The 24,462-nt window shown below is 43.1% G+C and overlaps 1 protein-coding gene across 2 annotated transcripts in view; it reads right to left on the bottom strand.

Moving 5' to 3' along the window:
- STK32B (serine/threonine kinase 32B) overlaps positions 1–24,462 on the bottom strand; it is a 489,957-nt gene that overhangs the window by 358,471 nt on the left and 107,024 nt on the right. For both annotated transcript variants that reach the window (XM_049886552.1, XM_049886553.1), the window contains exon 2: positions 7,493–7,548. In XM_049886552.1, coding sequence (XP_049742509.1) covers positions 7,493–7,548 — 56 coding nt within the window. The remainder of the gene's footprint in view (positions 1–7,492; positions 7,549–24,462) is intronic.

The raw sequence follows: 24,462 nt of genomic DNA, 5'->3' as shown, positions 1-24,462 counted from the left end.
GAAGCCTGACCACCACCTGCCTATCAGTGTGTTATACTGAGGTGGCTTGTGTGTTGCTATGATGCTGAAAGCTACACCTTCGATATTTCAAATAGCAGCAGGGTCACCCATGGTGGACAGGTTTCATCAGAGCTTCTACACTAAGACAGAATAGAAAGAAAAGCCTGGTAATCTACTTCTGAAAATCAGCCATTGTCTGATATATTGCTGGAATATAAGCTCCCTAGGTTAGAAGGCTGTCAAAACAAACAATGAACTCAAATAAACAATGGCCACAACGAATGACTCAAATATATCAACGATCCTAAAGATGGCACAGAACTGGGCAACATTTTGTTGTTGTATATAAGTTTGCCATGGGTTGGAGCTCATTCATCGCAACTAACAACAACAACATGAGGAGAACAACTTATCCCACCAAGGAAGGTGCAGGGGGTTGGTAGAGTCTGGATCTGTGATGATACCATTGAGTTGCAGAAGTAATTTTGGGGACTCCCCCCAGCCTATGAACTACTTGACTTTTGACACCTTCAAAATATATACAAAATTGGATCATTTCTCATCAGTTCTACCACTACCACCCAGCTTCAGGCCACCATCATCTCATCAGGATTATTATTTGGGCTTTCTATCTGGTCTCCCTACTTCTGCCTTTGGCTCCTTACAGTCTATTCTCAACATGGCAGTCAGAGTGACCTTCTACAAACTAAAGTCATATCATGGTACTCCTCCACTCAAATCTCCCCAGGGCCTTTCCTTCTCACTCAGAGAAATGACTAAAATCCTTACCACGGTCTACAGAGCCTTACATAATCTGGTCCTTGATAACCTCACTGACCTCATCTTCCACACTCGCCCCTATTCTCACTCCACTTCAGCCACCTTGGAGTTGCTCAAAAATTCCAAGCACACTCCTTCACACTCGCCCTTCTTCCACCTAGGACCTGTATGTTTTCCTCCTTCACTTTCTCAAGTCTCTGCTCACATGCCATCTTATCATTGAGGGCCTCCCTGCCACCCTCTATGAGAGCACTGCCTGTGGTGATAGAAATGTTCTATAATCTGAGCTGTCCAATACAGTAGCCACTTGAAACGTGGTTAGGGCAACTGAAGAACTGAATTTATGTAATTTTATTTAATGTTAATTAATTTCTATTTAAACTGTTGTTGTTAGTTGCCATCCAGTAGACATGGCAACTAGTAACCTTATGTAATAAAGAACAAAACACTGTCTCATCTTGGGCCATCCTTATAATTGTTGGTATGATACAGCCCATTTTTGCAACCATTGTGTCAGTCTATCTCATGAAGGGTTTTCCTTGTTTTCGCTGACCCTCTACTTTACCAAGCATGATGTCCTTTTCTAGTGATTGGTCTTTCCAAAGTAAACAAGATGAAGTCTCACCATCCTGGCTCTTAAGAAGCATTCTGGCTGTACTTCTTCTAGGACAGATTTGTTCGTTCTTCTGGAAGTCATGGTATATTCAATATTCTTCACCAACAACACAATTTAAATGTATCAGTTCTTCTTGTCTTTCTTTTTCATCTTCTACCTTTCACATCCCCCACGTGTCTGTCAGTTTGTCGTACTGTGGGGGCTTGTGTGTTGCTGTGATGCTGGAAGCTATGCCACCAGCGTTCAGATACCAGCAGGGTCACCCATGGAGGATAGGTTTCAGCTAAGCTTCCAGACTAAGGCAGACTAGGAGGAAGGACCCGGCAGTCTACTTCTGAAAAGCATTAGCCAGTAAAACCTTTATGAATAGCAGAGAATATTGTCTGATATACTGCTGGAAGATGAGCGCCCCAGGTTGGAAGGCACTCAAAAATGACTGGGAAAGAGCTGCCTCCTCAAAGTAGAGACGACCTTAATGACGTGGATGGAGTAAAGCTTTTGGGACCTTCATTTGCTGATGTGCACGACTCAAAATGAGAAGAAACAGCTGTAAACATCCATTAATAATTGGAACCTGGAAGTACGAAGCATGAATCTAGGAAAATTGGAAATCGTCAAAAATGAAATGGAACGTATAAACATCAATATCCTAGGCATTAATGAGCTGAAATGGACTGGTATCGGCCATTTTGAATTGGATAATCATATAGTCTACTATGTTGGGAATGACAAATTGAAGAGGAATGGTGTTGCATTCATCGTCAAAAAGAACGTTTCAAGATCTATCCTGAAGTACAACTCTGTCAGTGATAGGATAATACCCATACGCCTACAGGGAAGACCAGTTAATATGACTATTATTCAAATTTACGCACCAACCACTAGGGCCAAAGATGAAGAAATAGAAGATTTTTATCAGCTGCTGCAGTCTGAAATTGATCTAACAGGCAATCAAGATGCATTGGTAATTACTGGCTATTGGAACGCGTAAGTTGGAAACGAAGAAGGATCAGTAGTTGGAAAATATGGCCTTTGTGATAGACACAATGCCGGAGATAGAATGACAGAATTTTGCAAGACCAATGACTTCTTCATTGCAAATACCTTTTTTCACCAACATAAACAGCGACTATACACGTGGACCTCGCCAGATGGAACACACAGAAATCAAATTGACTACATCTGTAGAAAGAGATGATGGAAAAGCTCAATATCATCAGTCAGAACAAGGCCAGGGGCCGACTGTAGAACAGACCATCAATTGCTCATACGCAAGTTCAAGCTGAAACTGAAGAAAATCAGAGCAAGCCCACGAGAGCCAAAATATGACCTTCAGTATATCCCACTTGAATTTAGAGACCATCTGAAGAATAGTTTTGACACATTGAACACTAGTGACCGCAGACCAGATGAATTGTGGAATGACATCAACGACATCATCCATGAAGAAAGCAAGAGGTCACTGAAAAGACAGGAAAGAAAGAAAAGACCAAGGCGGATGTCAGAGGAGACTCTGAAACTTGCTCTTCAGCATCGAGCAGCTAAAGCAAAAGAAGAATTGATGAAGTAAAAGAACTGAATAGAAGATTTCAAAGGGCCTCTCGAGAAGAAAAAGTGTGCATTTTTTAAGAGCTAGAGATAGAAAACCAAAAGGGAAGAACATGCTCGGCATTTCTCAAACTGAAAGAACTGAAGAAAAAATTCAAGCCTCGAGTTGCAATAGTGAAGGATTCCATGGGGAAAATATTAAACGATGCAGGAAGCATCAAAAGAAGATGGACGGAATACACAGAGTCATTATACCAAAAAGAACTAGTCAATATCCAACCATTTCAAGAGGTGGCATATGATCAGGAACTGACGGTACTGAAGGAGGAAGTCCAAGCTGTTCTGAAGGCATTGGCGAAAAACAAGTCTCCAGGAATTGATGGAATATCAATTGAGATGTTTCAACAAACAGATGCAGCGTTGGAGGTGCTCACTCGTCTATGCCAAGAAATATGGAAGACAGCTTCCTGGCCAACTGACTGGAAGAGATCCATATTTATGCCTAGTCCCAAGAAAGGCGATCCAACCGAATGTGGAAATTATAGAACAATGTCATTAATATCATATGCAAGCAAAATTTTGCTGAAGATCATTCAAAAGTGGCTGCAGCAGTATATCGACATGGAACTGCCAGAAATTCAGGCTGGTTTCAGAAGAGGACGTGGAACCAGGGATATCATTGCTGATTTCAGATGGATCCTGGCTGAAAGCAGAGAATACCAGAAAGATGTTCACCTGTTTTTTATTGACTATGCAAAGGCATTCGACTGTGTGGATCGTAACAAATTATGGATAACACTGAGAAGAATTGAAATTCTAGAACACTTAATTGTGCTCATTAGGAACCTTTACATAAATCAAGAGGCAGTTGTTCGGACAGAACACGGACATACTGATTGGTTTAAAGTCAGGAAAGGTGTGCATCAGGGTTGGATTTTTTCACCGTACCTATTTAATCTGTATGCTGAACAAATAATACAAGAAGCTGGAGTACACGAAGAAGAACTGGGCATCAGGATTGGAGGAAGACTCATTAACAACCTGTGTTATGCAGATGACACAACCTTGCTTGCTGAAAGTGAAGAGGACTTGAAGCACTTACTAATGAAGACCAAAGATCACAGCCTTCAGTATGGATTACACCCCAACATAAAGAAAACAAAAATCCTTACAACTGGACCAATGAGCAACATCATGATAAACGGAGAAAAGACTGAAGTTGCCAAGGATTTCATTTTACTTGGATCCACAATCAACACCCATGGAAGCAGCAGTCAAGAAATCAAAAGATGCATTGCAATGGGCAAATCTGCTGCAAAGGACCTCTTCAAAGTGTTGAAGAGCAAAGATGTCACCCTGAAGACTAAGGTGCGCCTGACCCAAGCCATGGTATTTTCAATCACATCATATGCATGTGAAAGCTGGACAATGAATAAGCAAGACGGAAGAAGAGTTGACGCCTTTGAATTGTGGTGTTGACAAAGAATGTTGAATATACCATGGACTGCCAAAAGAAAGAACAAATCTGTCTTGGAAGAAGTACAAACAGAATGCTCCTTACAGGCAAGGATGGCGAGATTGCGTCTTACATACTTTGGACATGTTGTCAGGAGGGATCAGCCCCTGGAGCAGGACATCATGCTTGGCAGGGTACAGGGTCAGCGGAAAAGAGAAAGACCCTCAGTGAGGTGGATTGACACAGTGGCTGTAACAATGAGCTCGAGCATAGCAATGATTGTGGGGATGGCACAGGACCGGGCAGTGTTTCGTTCTGTCGTGCATAGGGTCGCTATGAGTCGGAACCGACCCGACGGCACCTAACAACAACAACAAACACCTTTCACATGCATACGGGGTGACTGAAAAAACCATAGCTTGGGTCAGGCACACCTTAGTCTTCAAGGTGACATCTTTGCTTTTCGAAATTTAAAGAGGTCTTTTAGAGCAGATTTTCCGAATGGAATACATCCCTTTGATTTCCTGACTGCTGCTTCCATGGTCACTGATCATTCATCCAAACGGAATGAAATAATCAACATAGGGCTACTGAAATCAGGATGGTGATAGCCAGTTCTATAAAATAGCAACTTCTTTCTGCCAGTCCCCCCATCCAGAATTCCGTAGTTCCCTTATTTCATTATATTTTTAATGCCCTGTCACTATCTAATTATCACAAATGTACATATTTATCTGTTTGTAGTCTGTCTCCTTCTTTAAATGTAAGCTCCATGAGAAGAGGAACTTGGGTATGTTTTGTTTACTACTGGACCAACAGAGTCTAGAATAGTGCCTGGCCCAGGGTAGAGATTCAATCAATATTTGTAGATTCAATAAATAAAAGAACAAAAGCAATGAGGGAAGCAGCAAAGGAGTAAACTAAGGAAGAAAGAAAGGAAGGAAGGAAAAAAGGATGGAGAAAAGAAGAGCAGGAGGAAGGGAGGAGAGAAAATTAATTCTCTCCCACTTCTTAGGTCAAAGGTCTCAGTTTAACTTCTAAGTTTTTCATGGTATAATCAAGAAAGTAGGGCTGTTGAAATAGCAGGTCCCTGGTCATCAAACGAGCCCTGGTGGAGCAGTAGTTAAGAGTTCAGCTGCTAACCAAAAGGTCAGTAGTTCAAATCCACCAGCCACTCCTGCAGTTCTACTCTGTCCTATAGGGTTGCTATGAGTCAGAATTGCCTTGATGACAATGTTGTTGTTCTTTTTTTTGTCATCAAAACAGTCTTTGATTCAAATCCCAGCTCTGATGCTTTCTGCCTGTGTGACCATTAGTAAGGTACACCATCTTTCTGAGTTACTGAGTCTAAGTTTTTCCATCTGTAACATGGAAATACTAATAGTTACTCAAGAGTACACGAAACTATCTGGCATTCAGTAGGTACCTATCTTAGTCTCCTGGTGTTGCTGTAACAGGACTATCACAAGTGGGTGGGTGGCTTTAATGAACAGAAATTTATTTTCTCACAGTTCAGGACGCTAGAAGTCTGAATTCAGGGCACAAGGTCTAGGAGAAGGCTTTCTCTCTCTATTGGCTGTGGGAGAAAAATCCTTGCCCCAACATCTTTAGCATTTTTCTCAGCATTCCTCAGCTTCTTGGCTGTCTTCACTCTGTTTGTTGGCTCTGTTCCTCATCTGCTGTTTTTATACCTCAAAAATGGCTAGGTTTAAGACATGCCCTACACTAATATAAAACGTCCCTGGGTGGGACAGATGATTAAGAGCAGACTACCACTAAAAGGTTCGCAGTTCAAATCCACTAGAGGTACCTCAGAAGACAGGCCTGGCAATCTGCTTTCCAAAAGATCACAGCCTTGAAAACCCTATGGAGCAGTTCTACTTTGAACACATGGGGTCACCATGAGTCGGAATTGATCTGAAGGTGACTAACAACAACAAAGAAACCCTGATGGTGTGGTGGTTAAGAGCTACGGCTGCTAACCAAAAGGTGGGCAGTTCAAATCTACCAGGCGATCCTTGGAAACCCTGTGGCGCAGTTTTACTCTGTCCTATAGGGTCCCTATAAGTCTGAATTGAATTAACAGCAATGGGTTTTTTGTTTTGTTTCTGTTTTGAACAACAACACTGATATGGCCTCATTAACATAACAAAGAAAACTCTATTTCCAAATGAGATCACATCCATAGGTACGATTTAGGATTCCAACACATATTTTAGGGGACACAATTCAATCCATTGTCTTGGAAGAAGTACAACCAGAATGCTCCGTAGAAACAAAGATGGCGAGACTACATCTTACATACTTTGGACATGTTATCAGAAGAGACCAGCCCCTGGAGAAGGACATCATGCTTGGTAAAGTAGAGGGTCAGCAGAAAAGAGGAAGACCCTCAATGAGATGTATTGATACAGTGGCTGCAACAAAGGGCTCAAGCATAGCAATGACTGTGAGCATGGCACAGGACCAGATAATGTTTTGTTCTGTGGTACATAGGGTTGCTATGAGTCGGAACTGATCCGATGGCACTGAACTACAACAACAATTCAATCCATAACAGTACTCAAAGCAATTATTGCTGAAGGAAATTACTGAGTAAGTGGGAACAGACAGGGGTTGCTTAGGGAAACCCTTTTTCCATTTTAAAAGCTTCTGCCTTTTTCTCATTTTCTACAGCCTGCCCATGAAAATAGTTTAGGATCAAAAATATGAACTTTCCAGAGAACAAATGCCCATGTTGTTGGAAAGAGCTGCATTTGGCCATCTGATAAATTTGTGGGTTTTTTCCACTTTCTTCATTCAGATCCTCAAGGAAGAAATGGCATTAGCAATCTTGAAATAATTACCATTGTAATTCACCTCAACCAGGGCTGCAGGGGTAATTTGGTTTTCAGAATAAAATTACAGCATATCCAAAGGAAACTATTCAGACTTCCTTTCATATCTCAAAATTGGCAAATCCAAATCTTTCTGTCAAAGAGAAAATTCCCAGTGCCTAGCAGCCAACACACAAACAGACACATACACACAAGCCCAGTGGTCCAGACTTTTATATTGTGATGATAACATTTAAAAATGAAAATCATTCTTACCTTTCCAAAACTCCCTTTACCAATGGCCCGCAGAATCTGAAAATGGTCAAAGTTGACTGCAATGGGAAAAAGAAACACAAAAGAAACAAGTCAGATATGTCATACCTTGTTCTGCCTCTTGAAAGTCCTTACCTAAATTCTTTCCCACTTATTCCATACAGCTTCTGGGTTAAATTCATCATATTTGCTATAGCAGCCCTCCACCATTGAATGGATCTGCAAGGTATTTATCATCATATTCTATTTTCTCCCCAACACACATATTCAGCAGTTAAGACCACATCAATGGAATTCAGCAAAGTTGCAGGGTACAAGATCAACACACAACTATTTTTGTGTTTCTACACACCAGCAATGAACGATCTGAAAAGAAAATTAGGAAAGCAATTCCATTCATAATAGCATCTCAAAGAATAAAATACCTAGGTATAAACTTAACCAAGGAAATGAAAAACTTGTACACTGAAACTACAAATATGGCTGATTTAAAGGAGACCTAAATAAATGGAAAGACATCCTGTGTTCATGGGTTGGAAAACTTAATATTGTTAAAATGTCAATAATTCTAAAAGTCATCTGTAGATACACTGCAATTCTTATTAAAATTACAACAGCCTTTTTTGCAGAAACAGAAAAGCTGATCCTCATTCATACGGAACTGCAAGGGGCCTCAATTGCCAAAACCATCTTGAAAAAGAAAAGTAGGAGGACTTACACAGCTGATTTCAAAACATACTACAAAGCTACAGTAACAAAACCAGTGTGATACTAAGGACAGACATACAGACCAATGGAATACAACTGAGAATCCAGAAATAAATCCATACATCTATGGTGAATTGATTTTAGACAAAGGTGCCAAGCCCATTCAATGGGAAAAGAATAGTATTTTCAATAAATGGTGCTGGGACAACTGGATTTCCAATGAAATTGTTTCCTTAATTTCCTTTTCAGATTGTTCATTGCTGGCATATAGAAACACAACTCTTTCAAAAGAGATTCCAGACACCATATATGAAAATTAATGTCAAATGGATCAATGACCTAAATATAAGAGCTAAAACCTTATAAATAGTAGGAGGAAACATGGGGGAAAATCTTCAGACCTAGGTTTTGGCAATGAAATTGTTAGATATTCATAGATATACAAAAATAATGAATAACAACAAAAATAGATAAATTGGACTTCATCAAAATTAAAGACTTTCAGGTATCAAAGGACTTTAGCAACAAAGTGAAAAAAACAACCTACAGAATGTGAGAAAATGTTTGGAAAGAACTTCTACAATTCAACAACAAAAAGACAATCCAGTTAAAAAATGGGCAAACCACCTGAATAGACATTTCTCCAAAGAAGATACACAAATGGCCATTAAGCGCATGAAAGCATGCCCAATATCATTAATCATTAAGGAAATAAACTAAAAACCATATTAAGATACCACTTCACATTCTCTAGGATGGCTATTATATATATATGGAAACCCTGGTGGCATAGCAGTTAAGAGCTCGGCTGTTAACTAAAAGGTTGGCAGTTCAAATTCACCAGCCACTCCTTGGAAACCCTATGGGGCAGTTCTACTCTGTCCTATACGGTCACTATGAGTCAAAATCAATTTGACAGCACCTAACAACAACAATATATATCCTTAAAAACTTCAATATTTTCTTGGTTTATCACAATGTTGTTTATTGATCCAGTTGTATGGATTTTTGACTTCTTTGTGTTGAGGTGCAAGCCATCTGAAGTCTGTGGTCTTTGGTCTTCATCTGTAAGTGCTTCAAGTCCTCTTCACTTTCAGCAAGCAAGGTTGTGTCATCTGTATAAAGCAGGTTGTTAATGAGTCTTCCTCCAATCCTGATGTCCTGTTCTTCATATAGTCCAGGTTCTCGGGTTATTGCTCAGCATACGGACTGAATAAGTATGGTGAAAGGATAACAATTCTGACGCACATCTTTCCTGACTTTAAACCACACAGCATCTCCTTGTTCTGTTCGAACGACTGCCTCTTGATCTCTTGATCTATACACAGGTTCCTCATGAGCATAATTGAGTGCTCTAGAATTCCCATTCTCCTCAATGTTATCCATAATTTGTTAGAAAAGATTGAAGCCATCAAGGATTTCATTTTACTTGGATCCACAATCCATACCCACAGAAGCAGCAATTAAGAAATCAAAAGACACATTGCATTGGGCAAATTTGTTACAAAAGACCACTATAAAGTGTTAAAAAGCAAAGATGTCACCTTGAAGACTAAGGTGCGCCTGACCCAGACCATGGTGTTTTCAGTTGCCTCATATGCACGCAAAAGCTTGTTGATGAATAAGGAAGAATGAAGAAGAATTTATGCCTTTGAATTGTGGTGTTGGTGAAGGATATTGGTTATACCATGGACTGCCAAAGGAACAAACAAATCCATCTTGGAAGAAGTACAGCCAAATGCTCCTTAGAAGCAAGGATGGAGAGACTAGGTCTCACATACTTTGGACATGTGGACCTGTCCCTGGAGAAGGACATCATGCTTGGCAATGTAGAGTGTCACTGAAAAAGAGGAAGACCCTCAATGGGATGGGTTGACACAATTGCTGCAACAATGGGCTCAAGTATAACAAGGATTGTGAGGAAGGCACAGGACAGGGCAGTGTTTTCTTCTGTTGTACACAGGGTCACTATGAGTCGGAGCCAACTCGATGGCACCTAACAACAACAATAGACACACACACACACACACACATATATATATATTTTAGGGAGGTAGCATACTATCAAGAACCCATGGTATTGAATGAAGAAGTCCAAGCTGCACCGAAGGCACTGTCAAAAAACAAGGCTCCAGGAATTGATGGATTACCAATTAAGATGTTTCAACAAAAAGATGCAACGTGGGTGGCACTCCCCCACTTATGCCAAGAAATTTGGAAGACAGCTACTGGGCCAGCTGAATGGATGGGATCCATATTCGTGCCTATTCCAAAGAAAGATAATAGCCATACACCTACAAGGAAGACCAGTTAATATGACTATTATTCAAACTTACACACCAACCACAAAAGCCAAAGATGAAGAAATAGAAGATTTTTATCAGCTGCTGCAGTCTAAAATTGATCGAACGTGTAATCAGGATGCATTGATAACTGCTGGTGGTTGGAATACGAAAGTTGGAAACAAAGAAGAAGGATTGGCAGTTGGAAAACATGGCCTTGGTGACAGAAACAATGCCAGAGATCAAATGATAGAATTTTGCAAGACCAATGACTTCTTCATTGCAAATACTTTCTTTCGCCAACATAAATGGCAACTATACTCGTGGAACTCACCACATGGAACACACGGGAATCAAACTGACTACATCTGCGGAAAGAAGACGATGGAAAAGCTCAGTATCAGCAGTCAGAACAAGGCCGGAGCCAACCGTGGAACAGACCATCAATTGCTCATATGCAAGTTCAAGCCGAAACTGAAGAAAATCAGAACAAGTCCACGAGAGCCAAAAATATGACCTTGAGTATATTCCACCTGAATTTAGAGAACACCTGAAGAATAGATTTGACACACTGAACACTAGTGACCGAAGACCAGATGAGTTGTGGAAAGACATCATACATGAAGAAAGCAAGAGATCACTGAAAAGACAGGAAAGAAAGAGAAGACCAAGATGGATGTCAGAGGAGATTCTGAAACTTGCTTATGAATGTCGAGCAGCTAAAGCAAAAGGAAGAAATGATGAAGTAAAAGAACTGAACAGAAGATTTCGAAGAGTGGCTCGAGAAGACAAAGTAAGGTATTATAATGACATTTGCAAAGAGCTGGAGATAGAAAACCCAAAGGGAAGAACATATTCGGCATTTCTCAAGCTGAAAGAACTGAAGAAAAAATTCAAGCCTTGAGTTGCAATAGCGAAGGATTCTATGACGAAAACATTAAACGACACAGAAGGAATCAAAAGAAGATAGAAAGAATACACAGAGTCATTATACCAAAAAGAATTAGTCGATGTTCAACCATTTCAAGAGGTAGCATACGATCAGGAACCGATAGTACTGGAGGAAGAAGTCCAAGCTACTCTGAAGGCACTGGCGAAAAACAAAGCTCCAGGAATTGATGGAATATCAATTGAGATGTTTCAACAAACAGAAGCAGGGCTGGAGGTGCTCACTGGTCTATACCAAAATCGTGGAAGACAGCTTCCTGGCCAACTGACTGGAAGAGATCCATATTTATGCCTAGTCCCAAGAAAGATGCTCCAACCGAATGTGGAAATTATAGAACGATATGACTAATATCACACATAAGCAAAATTTTGCTGAAGATCATTCAAAAGTGCCTACAGCAGTATATCGACATGGAACTGCCAGAAATTCAGGCTGGTTTCAGAAGAGGACGCGGAACCAGGGATATCATTGCTGATGTCAGATGGATCCTGGCTGAAAGCAGAGAATACCAGAAGGATGTTTACCTGTGTTTTATGGACTATGCAAATGCATTCGACTGTGTGGATCATAACAAATTATGGGTAACATTGGGAAGAATGGGAATTCCAGAACAGTTAATTGTGCTCATGAGGAACCTTTACATAGATCCAGAGGCAGTTGTTCCAACAGAACAAGGGGATACTGAATGGTTTAAAGTCAAGAAAGTTGTGCATCAGGGTTGTATCCTTTCACCATACCTATTCAATCTGTATGCTGAGCAAATAATCCAAGAAGCTGGACTGTATGAAGAACAGGGCATCAGGATTGGATGAAGACTCATTAACAACCTGTGTTATGCAGATGATACAATCTTGCTTGCTGAAAGTGAAGAGGACTTGAAGCACTTACTAATGAAGATCAGAGACTGCAGCCTTCAGTATGGATTGCACCTCAAGATAAAGAAAACAAAAATCCTCACAACTGGACCAATGAGCAACATCATGATAAATGGAGAAAAAATTGAAGTTGTCAAGGATTTCATTTTATTTGGATCCACAATCAACAGCCATGGAAGCAGCAGTTAAGAAATCAAATGAAGCATTGCATTGGGTAAATCTGCTGCAAAGGACCTCTTTAAAGTGTTAAAGAGCAAAGATATCACCTTGAAGACTAAGGTGTGCCTGACCCAAGCCATGGTATTTTTAATCACATCATATGCATGTGAAAGCTGGACAATGAATAAGGAAGACACCTTTCAATTGTGGTGTTGGTGAAGAAAACTGAATATACCATGGACTCCCAAAAGAACAAACAAATCTGTCTTGGAAGAAGTGCAACCAGAATGCTCCTTAGAAGCGAGGATGGCGAGACTGCGTCTTACATACTTTGGACAGGTTCTCAGGAGGGATCAGTCCCTGGAGAAGGACATCATGCTTGGCAAAGTACAGGGTCAGTGGAAAAGAGGAAGACCCTCAAAAGGTGGATTGACACAGTGGCTGCAACAATGAGCGCAAGCAGAACCACAATTGTGAGGATGGTGCAGGACTGGGCAGTGTTTTGTTTTATTGTGCATAGGGTTGCTATGAGTCGGAACTGACTCAACGGCACCTAACAGAAAAAGTTTAAACACAGAAGAAAAGATTCTTTTATGGTCATGAGGGTGAGGAGGGAAGGAGAGGGGTATTCACTAATTAGGTAGTAGAGAAGAGCTATTTTAGGTGAAGGGAAAGACAATACCCAATACAGGAAAGGCCAGCACAACTGGACTAAACCAAAAGCAAAGAAGTTTCCTTAATACAACTGAATGCTTTGAAGGCCAGAGTAGCAGGGATGGGGGTTTGGGGACCATGGTTTCAGGGGACATCTAGGTCAACTGGCATAACAAAATGTATTAATAAAAAGTTCTCCATGCCACTTTGGTGAGAGGCACCTGGGGTCTTAAACACTAGTAAGTGGTCATCTAATTAAACACTAGTAAGTGGTCATCTAGGATGCGTCAATTGGTCTCAACCCACCTGGAGCAAAGGAGAATGAAGAATACCAAAGACATATGGTAAAGATCAGCCCAAGAGACAGAAAGGGCCACGTAAACCAGAGACTACATCAGCCTGAGACCAGAAGAAGTAGATGGTGCCCGGCTACCACAGATCACTGCCCTGACAGGGAACACAACAGAGAATCCCTGATGGAGCAGGTGAACAGTGGGATGCAGATCCCAAATTCTCATAAAAGACCAGACTTAATGGTCTGACTTAGGCTAGAGGGACTCTGGAGGTCATGGTCCCCAGACCCTTTGTTAGCCCAAGACTGGAACTGTTCCCAAAGCCAACTCCTCAGACAGGGATTGGACTGGACTATGGGATAGAAAATGATACTGCTGAGGAGTGAGCTTCTTGGCTCAAGTAGACACATGAGACTATGTGGGCAGCTCCTGTCTGGAGGGGAGATGAGAATGAAGAGGGGGACAGGAGCTGGTTGAATGGACACGGGGAATACAGGGTAGAGAGGAGGAATATACTGTCTAACTAGGGGGAGAGCAGCTAGGGGTACCTAGCAAGGTGTGTATAACTTTTTGTATGAGAGACTGACTTGATTTGTAAACTTTCACTTAAAGCACAGTAAATAAATAAAAAGAAGAAGGAAAGTACCCCCACCCTGAAGGCTAGAGTGAGGACAGAATTGGGTGTTTGGAGTACCAGAAACAGCTGTCAAGGAAGTCGATACAGTGATGGCTACAGCACCCTTGAGAAAATCTTGTTCTTCCATTCTATGGTATTTTCATGAAGGCTTTTTTCGCTCTCTCCATGAAGAAACATACACTCTTCACTACACAACAGAGAAATGCCTGGTTTCTGGGTCTCTGCACTTGACATTACATGAAGGGCATTTTCTTTGTTCTGAATGTCTTTGAAACATTGACTTTTAGGAGCTGCCTCCAACTGCAAGGATTTACACTAGTTCCACCATCCCTCTACCATGGGTCATTTAGCTTGTTGCCACATTTCCACTGTAATCCATCCTGTTCCATGGAATGTGCTCTCACCGGGTCTTTGGATGTACCGTGGTCATGTCATGAGGGTAGATGACTAGACGTGGGATTGTGCTAAATAAAAAAAAAAGGCTCCGGCTACACAGTGTTACACTGCATTTCAGGATGGTTTTGAGAATTCACGATTCCACTACCAGCGTATGAAAGGGCCCCCAGAAGAGTTAATATTTATTAATACTTTTGATAGAAATGATTTATCCATTAAAAGTCTTCTCACTGAAGTTTAAAAAAAAAAAAAAGAATTGAAATCAGAGGCTCAGATACTTGTACAACAAAGTTCACTAAAGTATTATTCACAGTGGTTGAAAGTGGAAAAAACCAAAGCAGCCATAAACGGATAAACAAAATGTGGTATATGTATACAATGGAATATTATGCAGCCAGAAAAAGAAATGAAGTTTTCATGTTATGCTACAACGTGAATGAACCCCGAAACTGTGCTGAGTGAAATCAGACACATATTGCATGATCCCACTTACACGAAACATGTAAAATGGGCAGATGCATAGAGATCAAAGTAATTAGTGGTTACCAAAGGTTGACAGAAGGGGGGATGGGGAGTTATAGCTCAGTGGGTGCTGAGTTTCTGTTTGGGGTGATGAAAAACTTTTGGAAATGGGAGTGGTAGTTGCACAACACTGGGAATGGAATTAATGTCCCTTAAAAATGGTTGAATATATACATATATATATATTTTATATATATATAAACCCAAAACCAAAACCCACTGCGGTCAAGTTGATTCTGACTCATAGCGACCCTATAGGACAGAGTAGAACTGCCCGATAGAGTTTCCAAGGAGTGCCTGGCGGATTCAAACTACTGACCTCTTGGTTAGCAGCTGTAGCACTTAACCACTACGTCACCAGGGTTTCCATATATGTGTGTGTGTGTGTATGTATATATACATATATATATATACACATATATATACATATATATATGTGTATATATATATACATATACATATATGGTGGCCACAATGATTTTTTTTTTTTAAGAACTCACCAAAGACTGTGGAGGAGGAAAGACATCTTTCACAACTGGAAGAAAGGGTGACAGAGCTTGGATTACCAAATTCTTGTACATGCTGTTCCCTTTGCCAGGAAGACCTTTCCCCACTTCTGGTGCCCATCTCATCCACCTGGCAGTCTTATACACTCAGATAGCAGCTTACCTGTCTGAGTGTCTGAGAAGGAGCTACTCTGTCCCCTTGATGGAACCTCTGACCCCTTGATATGTACTTTCACATTGTGGTCCTTTCCTGGCTTAAAGTCTTTCTAACCCCAGCATTGTGAGCTACCTGGGGAAAGGGACAATGATCTCACATACTCCTGCTATTGCCCTGCCTCCTGCCTCCCCTTCATGCCATGACCATGGATGGGGCTCTGCATTCTTGCTCCTTCTATTTCCTCTCTCCTTACCTCATTGTAGTCTGCCTCTCCCCCCATCCATACATGGGGCAACAATATATGGCCATACTAGTAAGTCCAATGGCCACCTTTCCATTTTCCTTTTACTTGACTACTCCCTCCTTTAGGAAATGCCCCCTTGGCTTCTATGGCCACATGTCTTCTGAGCTTCCTACCTGCCAGGCTTCATCTCCTTCTGACACTCAGACTCATCCATTAAATATGAGAGTTTGGCAAGCCTCCCTCGTACACTCTTTTCTCTTCTCACTGGCCCCAATAACTTCAATTACCTTCTAGTCATCAATGACTCTTCCAGGTGTCTCTCCTCTGGCTTCCAGGCTGCATGTATTGATGCCTACCCCACAGCTCCTCTCAGAGACTTCAAAGCCACCTTAAACTCAATGGACCCACAGCAGAACCCAGGGGGAGTGTTAGCAGTATCCATCTGACCACGCAATCCCAAAACCTAGAACTTATCCTTGACTCTTCTCCCTTCCAACCCCATATCCAGTCCTTCACCAGGTTAGGTCCATTTTACCTCTTTACTGTCACTGTCCACCGCCGTGACTACCCCTCTGATCAAATCCGCCATCATCTCTCACCTGGGCCACAGTGGTGGCCTTCCAGGGTCCCCCCCTTGACTCTTCCACCCCAGGGTGTGCTTTCTACTCTGCAGGCAAGATGATCTTGATCACCCTTTGCATACCAGTTAAACCAGTAGCCATCAAGTCAGCTCCGGCTCATGGCAACCCCATGTGTGTCAGAATAGAACGGTGCTCCACAGGGTTTTCAATGATTTTTCGGAAGTAGATCACCAAGCCTTTCTTCTTCCTCTGGGTGGACTTGAACCTCCAACTTTTCAGTTAGCAGCTAAGTGCATTAACCCTTTGCACCACCCAGGGACTCATTCTCTACATACACACCTCCAATGCGTCCCACCACCACCTTCGCTCTCAAGGGAAAGAGCAAATTCCTTCCCATGGCTACAAGAGCCTACACAATCAAGTCCCTGCCCAAATTCACCTCCCACCACTCTCCCCTACACCCACTGAGCTCCAGACACAAGCTTTCTTTCTGTGCCTCTAAGAGCCCCATACCCTCATCCCACAAGCCATTCCCCAGACCGTTAATGCTCTTCTGTGGTCCCACACTTGTGAACTGCACTTCATCCTTCCGCCCCTACCCTCCAGGCTAAGTCTGGTCCCCCTGTTACACGCTCCCACACTGTGGAGCACTCCTCCAAAATGTATGTTGTTGTTAGCTGCCACCGAGTCAACACCGACACATGGTGACCGACACATGGTGACCTTATGTATAACAGAACGAAACGCTGCCTGGTCCTGAGTCATCCTCAAACCACCAGCATATTCAAGTCCATTGTTGCTCCTTGTGCGTCAGTGCAACTCACTGAGGGTCTTCCTCATCCTCACTGGCCCTCTACTTCACCAAACGTGGTGTCCTCCTCCAGCGGTTGATCCCTCATGATCCCTCCTGAGGATATGTCCAAAGCAAGTGAGCCAGACAACGCTCTGTTGTGACCACAGCATTTTCACTGGCTAGTTTTCAGAAGCAGATCACCAGACCTTTCTTCCCAGTCTCCCTTAGTCTGAAAGCTCCACTGAAACCCTGTCCATCATGGCTGACCCTGCTGGTATTTGAAATACCAGTGGCATAGCTTCCAGCATCACAGCAACATGCAAGCCACCACAGTATACCAACTGTTGGCCAAATATACATAATTCTGTATAATCTTACACTTATTTGTGTATTTGATTAAGATCACTTTTCTTCACTAGACTATAAACTCCAGGAGGTCAAAGGCCATGTTAGTTTTTGGCTATTTTACTCTAGCACCTAGCACAATGTTTAGTACACAGTCAGAATTCAATAAATACTCATTAACTAAAGGGATAATTGAATGAACTAATTTCCATACTCATAGTGCCAAGCACAGTTCCTGGTACATAATAAGAGTTGGGTAAATATTTTTGAATTAGATTGAATTACAGTCAGTGTTCAATAACTAGGCATGACATGTTATTTACCAACGATGAAATGAATTGATTAGTTCACTACATAACTAAGGCAAGGATGTGGGGAAGTGAGTGAATATAATCAGTTCCTTGTGTATTAAACTGATGCAATAGAGGGTAATTATGTTGAATTGTGTCCCTGCCAAGCCAAAGTCAGAATCCAGTGTGCTGTCTAATGTCTAACGTGCTTAGAATAGAGTGATGGAGTTAATGCTTAACTTAGCAAAGCTTTGGTTCTTTGACCTTGAGGAATCTCCTTTGAGAACAACTTGCCAAGAAAAGAAATTCCATATTTTCACCTCTCATCCACTCACCAAAAGTCAGGGGAGAAGACAAAGTAACAACCTTGGGCTGCAGCCTGGTTATGCAGCAGAAACTCAGAGATATACATATCATATCAATAAGGCCCCAAGATCCCCTGAGGCAGGTGTCACTATTGGCATTTGCCATCTTACCTCCAATAACCAACCGAAGGCACCATGTTGCTTCCCTGCCACCATGTTTCTGTGCTGTTGTTTCGTCTGTCTGGAAGGCCATTCCTCCAACATCCCTTATCTTTGGGAAAACTTCTACCTGGCTTTTGACATCTGGCTCAGGTGTAGTCTGCCTTGTGAAGCTTTCCCTTCACCCCCAGTAAACACTTCCTCCTCAGTGCTATCTCTGAGATGTCTACAGACATCTAACCAGGAGTTAGGAGGACATGCCCTGGAGTCATGTGTACCCCAGGGCACAGTCTGTAACCCAGCTCTGTCACAGTCTGTGTGGCCTTAGACAAGTCAGTTAGTCTCTGTGTACCTCAGTTACCTCATCTGTAAAATGGGGAAAATGGTGCCTACCTTGTTTTTTTTTTTTTTTTCTGACAAAGGTATTTCCTTAAACACTCCTGACCTCCTGCCCCATCAAAGGTTGTGTGAGTTATCTGAGGGGTGCTATGGAAAAGGAATTTCACACAAGTGCTTCTGCTCAGCCTTCTTTCTCTTTGGAATCTGACTGTCTTCGGGGAGCCAGCTTCTTCTCCAGTTCTCTGCTTCTCCGTACCTAAAACTTTTCAGGGGTCACCACCCTGTGCAGAGGTCTGAGGATCCAGCATTATCTTTGATCAGGTGGGTGAGTCTGGCTAATTCTGGGGTTCAGCATTAGGAAGCCCACTGCTGCTGTCCTCTTGAGTCACATTCCCCAGCTCCAGTTTTATTCCTTCTAGAGATAAGGCTTGGTTCTCCACCAACCCAACCCAAACCAAACCCAGTGCCATCGAGTCGATTCTGACTCATAGCGACCCTACAGGACAGAGTAGAACTGCCCACGTAGAGTTTCCAAGTAGCACCTGGCGCATTCGAACTGCTGACTCTTTGGTTAGTAGCCGTAGCACTTAACCACTACGCCACCAGGGTTTCCGTTCTCCACCAGCCTCGTTAATTATTGAGCAAGTCGTCAAATGCCGAAAGCCATTATTATTTTAACAATTAGTATTATAATGTTGTAAATATTCCCACCCATCCATATGCCCTACAGGAGTGTGGATTCCTTGGGGGATTGTAACATAATGTACGGGGCCAATAGATCCTTATTATCTACTTGCTTCTCAGGCTAGATTGGATTTAAATGACTTTGAGCACATGGCCTGTGTTTCTCATTTACTTGGCATCTCCCTGATACCCTGCAAACTGATACTTGCATAACAGTGCATAACTGAGTATGCCTTGAATAAATAGAGGGTTAACACTTGGTTGAAAAACAAGTTGGAACAGCTTCAGTCAGGGAGCTTGCCAAGCCAAAGACAGGTCCTAGAAATCCCATCACCATATAGGATTGTTTGCCCAGAGCAAGAGGAGCTGGCTGGGGGATGCGGGATGGTTGGAGACTGGGCTTCTTAAGGTGACCAGCTTATCCTGCTTTTCCCAGAACTTCACAGATTTAGCCCTGAAAGTCCTGCATCCCAGCAAACCCTTCAGCCCCAGGCAACCTGGGCTGGCTGATCACCCCAGACTTTCTAGTTCATTAATCACTGGGTTTTTAAATAAACCAAAGCACTGCTGGAGCTAGCTCGGTGGCAGGGGTTGGTGGTGAGGGTGCATTTTTTGAAAACCTATCTGTTCAGACCACCAGACATTGAGAGAAAGTTGCCCAACAGTGACACTGTTATAAGTGAACCATTAAGGTGGAAACTGGTGACAGGTTGCTGCCCAAAGGCAAAGTGGAGGAGTGCCAGTGGCCTCACCGGAAAATATGGGGACAGTGCCACACCTACCTTGCAGCCTCATAGGGATAGTAAAACACCACACTGTGGTGGTTACTGGCTCACCAAGTAACAGTTACTTGCTCGTCTGGTCTTAGATTTCCCTTCTTCCTTGGTAATGAAACCCCAGTTCTGTTTAGGGATGGTGTGGCCAATAACACCCCCAACCCCCTGGGGATGAATTAGAACTGTCCATACCCAGGAATGGGTCTTGACTGAGCTAACCCAGCAGCTCTAAAACCTTGGAGGCTTGTTAAAACATGCTGGTGGACCTCAAACCTTCAGTTCCTGGGAAGGGGCTGGAGAATTTGCAGGTGACGCTAATAGTTCATGGACCATACTTTGAGAACCACTGATCTGATTCATCTGAGCTGTTCTGTTCCTCACTTAACTTTCCCAGCCACTCACACAGCCAGCGGTGGCATTGTGTTCCAGGTCTAGCCAATAAAATCTAAGCAGAGGACCGCTGGGGTGCGAGTCGGGGGTAAGGCATTAGGAAAGCTTTCTTTCCTGACGGAGCTGGAACGGCCCCCACCTTCAACCCTTCCATCCTCTTCCTGCCATGACACAGATGTGATGTCTGCAGCTGCAGCAGCCATCTTGTGTCTATGAGGAAACAAACAAAACCAAAAGGACAAGAATGCTGCAGAGAAGACACTGCCTATTGTTCTGTCTCCGGCGCCATGCCAACAACCACCTGCTTCCGGACTTCTTATTATACAAGGAAAAAGAAAAAAGCAACCTTATTTGTTCGAGCCTCTGTACGTCAGGTTTGCTATTACTGGAAGCCAGAGTGTTCCTTTCAGATACATAAAACCAGGAATGTAGTCCAAAAAAAAAACCGAAACACCAAACCCGTTGCCATCCAGTTGATTCCGACTCATAGTGACCCTATAGGACAGAGTAGAACTGCCACATAGCGTTTCCAAGGAGTGGCTGGTGGATTCGAACTGCTGACCTTTTGGTTAGCAGCCGAGCTCTTAACCACTGAGCCACCAGGCATTGGACTCACCTGGATAACCCAGGATAACTTCCCCATCTTGAGATCTTTAATTGAATCACATCTGCAAAGTCCCTTTTCCCAGTTGAAAAAAAAACCTATTGCTGTTGAGTCAATTCTGACTCATAGCAACCCTATAGTTAAGGTACCATATTCACGGGTTCTGGGGATTAGGACATGGACGTCTTTGGGGGCCACTTGTTCTACCACTGGGTAAAGGGATAGTTACTGTATTGGTGATGGGAACTGCTATTTTATATAGGGCAGGACTTTCTAAGGAAAGAACAAGCAAGTAGATCCACAAACAAAGTGAAAGAGCACAGCATACAGATACCCAGGGGACGGTATTACAGGCAAAAGGAATGGCAAGTGCAAAGGCCCTGGGGCAGGAACAAGCATGGTGGTCTCCAGGAACAGCAAACAGGCAAGGATGGCTGGAGTGCAGCAAGTGCGAGGCCCTGTCAGAGGGGTGATCCAGAGGAGGTTATGCATAGCTGTACAGGCTGGGTTTAGGGCTTTGGGGATTTTCCAAGCCTGATGAAAATGGACTGGAAGGTTCTGAGTAGGGCAAAGAAAACATGGTCAATTGACATCTGTTTAAGCTCTTAGGAAAGAGCCAAACCTGAACCTTAACCATTGCCCTGATGGTGCAATGGTTAAGGTTTAAAAATGGTTAAAATGGCTAGGTTTAAAATAATTTAACCATTTTAGGACTCCCAACCCCCTGATATGTAGCATAATAAAGATGTATTATTTTAAGACAGTAAGCAGGAACCCTGGTGACACAACGGTTAAGTGTTCGGCTGCTAACTGAAAGGTTGGTGGTTTGAACCCACCCAATAGCTCTGAGGGAGAAAAGACCTGGAGATCTGGTCCCGTAAAATTACAGCCTAGAAAACTCTATGGAGCCACATGAGGTAGCTATGAGTCAAAACCAACAGAACAACAAACTTTAATTAAAATCTCTGAGATACCATCTCAGAGAGGCAAGGCTGCTATGTGATGGTAATTAAGGAAGCGGCCATCTCAGCAGTTATATGACAGCCTGCTGACAGAAAGAGGCCCTGAAAAGATGGGGTGCTGGTCAACCAGTCGCCCAGGAAAGGGAGAGGCAGAGCAAGCACTTAGTGGTGCTGGTGCTGCCTGTGCCTGTGGGTAAGACAGGGACAGGGACATTCTCATTCCTAGATGCAGGTCTATTTTCCTCCCATTTGCTGAAGTCTACGGTATGCTCAATCCTGACAGGCGCCGGGTCATAGGAGGTGACGGCGTCTGCTCACATGGAGCTCGCAGCCTGGTAGGGCACACCCAGGTCCCAGCAGACCACAAAACAGGCGATGAGTGCAGTAGTGGAGCTGGGCACAAGGCACAGGGAGGAGGATTCGCTCCGTCCTGCCTGGGGCAGCCTGGGAAAATTCTGAAAAGCACAAGACACTGAGTGTGGGTTCAAGAGCGGCAAGAGATCCCGAGGGGATGAACAAGGGAAGTGAGCATTCCTGGCAAACTGACAGCAAAAACAAAAGCCGGTGGCATCAAACCACAGGAGGATTTTCAGGAAAAGGGGACAGGGTCTGAGTGGAAGGGAATGAGAGGGGTGGGGCACGGGGAGGCTTAACTCACTAGATTGCAAGACATTTCTCAGGGCAAGGGTGGGTCTGGCCTCAGGAGGGCCTGGCTGAAACACCACTCGAGAGGATCTGTGGCCCCTTGCTTTCCATGCCACCTTCCCAATGACTGACTCACTCTCCCAGGGGTGTCGGGCTTTAGAAAGGTTATTTTGAGACCAGGAGATAAGACCGTGGCAGTTCTCAGAAAAAGGCCACCCACACAGTGAATGAAACCATTGGCTGCAGGGTGCTGGGCTTGTTCACAGGTCCAAGACAGAGAAGAATCCTTCCTTCTCCCCTCAGTCCGCCATCCCAAAGCCTGCAATCCAAGCGCTGTTTAGATTCTTCAGTGTATTCGCATTGTGGACGTGTGGTCCCAAAGATGTGCACGGCCTCATCCCTGGAACCTGTGAACATGACACCCTGTTGCCGTCGAGTTGATTCCAACTCATACCGACCCCACGTGACCGAGCAGAACTGCCCCATAGGGTTTTCTAGGCTGTAATCTTTATCGAAGCAGATTGTCTGGTCTTTCTCCTGGAGAGTGGCCGGGTGGGTTCGAACCACCAATCTTTGAGTTATCAGCTGAATGCTTAACTGCTACACCACAAGGCTCCTTAAAATAATGCCTAGCATATAGCAAACCCAAACCAAACCTGTTGCTATTGAGTCGATTCTAACCAAGGCGACCCCATGTGCGTTGAAGCAGAGCTGCACTCCACAGGATTTTCAATGGCTGTAATCTTAGAGAAGTAGATCACTAGAACTTTATTTTGTGGCACTGCTGGGTGGCTTTGAACCACCAACCTTTCAGTTACTAGCTGAGAGCAAACCATTTACGGTACCCAGCAAACAAAAAAAAACCCATTGCCGTTGAGTCGGAATCGACTCACAGCAACCCCATAGGACAGAGTAGAATTGCCCCGCAGGGTTTCCAAGGAGTGCCTGGTGGATTTGAACTGCCAACCCTTTGTTAGCAGCTGTAGCACTTAACCACTACGCCCCCAGGGTTTCCATGGTACCCAGTAGGCACTCAATAAATAGCCGATGCATGAATGAATGGGTACCAATAGGAAGATGCCCAAGGGAGTGCTATACACATTAGCAATGACAGGGTCACGTCTGCCTGGGAATTGAGAAAGCTCCAGGGAGAAAGTGGCCCTAACTCCTCAGAATCTTGCTATCATCATCGGTAAAATGGGCATGATAATACCTACCACTTGGGTAACTAATGGAATAAGGTAGTAAAGTTTTCAGCCCTCTAGAAAGATTTGTCAGTTTCTGCCCAATTAAGGTTCACATCTAACAGAATCATAACCAAGCTTGTTCCTCAAAATTGAATAGGAGAATAAATAGGTGAGAATAGGTAAAATGTGTTGCCAATATGTTTTGAAGACAATAAGAGATACATAGTTTAGAAGAGATAAAAGAATACATAGTGCATTCATTCATTCAACCAATGTTCCTTGCACATGAAAAGATGCCTGCTGTGAGTGAAAACGACATAACCACTAGTGAAGTTTATTCTACTGGAAACTGAGTCGTGAAACTGCACAGCAGCAAGGGAGGAAGGTGTGGAGGGAGGCGCACAGCTTTGGGGTTAATGGACCTAGTTTGGAACCCAGTAGGGAAGATAAGAAGGATTCAGTGAACAGTACTGGGAGAACTAGTTAGCTGTTGGAAAAAAATTAAATTTCATTAGTGCCTCTCCTTTCACT

Source organism: Elephas maximus, chromosome 5, assembly GCF_024166365.1.
Source record: "Elephas maximus indicus isolate mEleMax1 chromosome 5, mEleMax1 primary haplotype, whole genome shotgun sequence".
Classification (NCBI taxonomy): domain Eukaryota; kingdom Metazoa; phylum Chordata; class Mammalia; order Proboscidea; family Elephantidae; genus Elephas; species Elephas maximus.
This window is presented reverse-complemented; position numbering and strand designations above follow the sequence as displayed.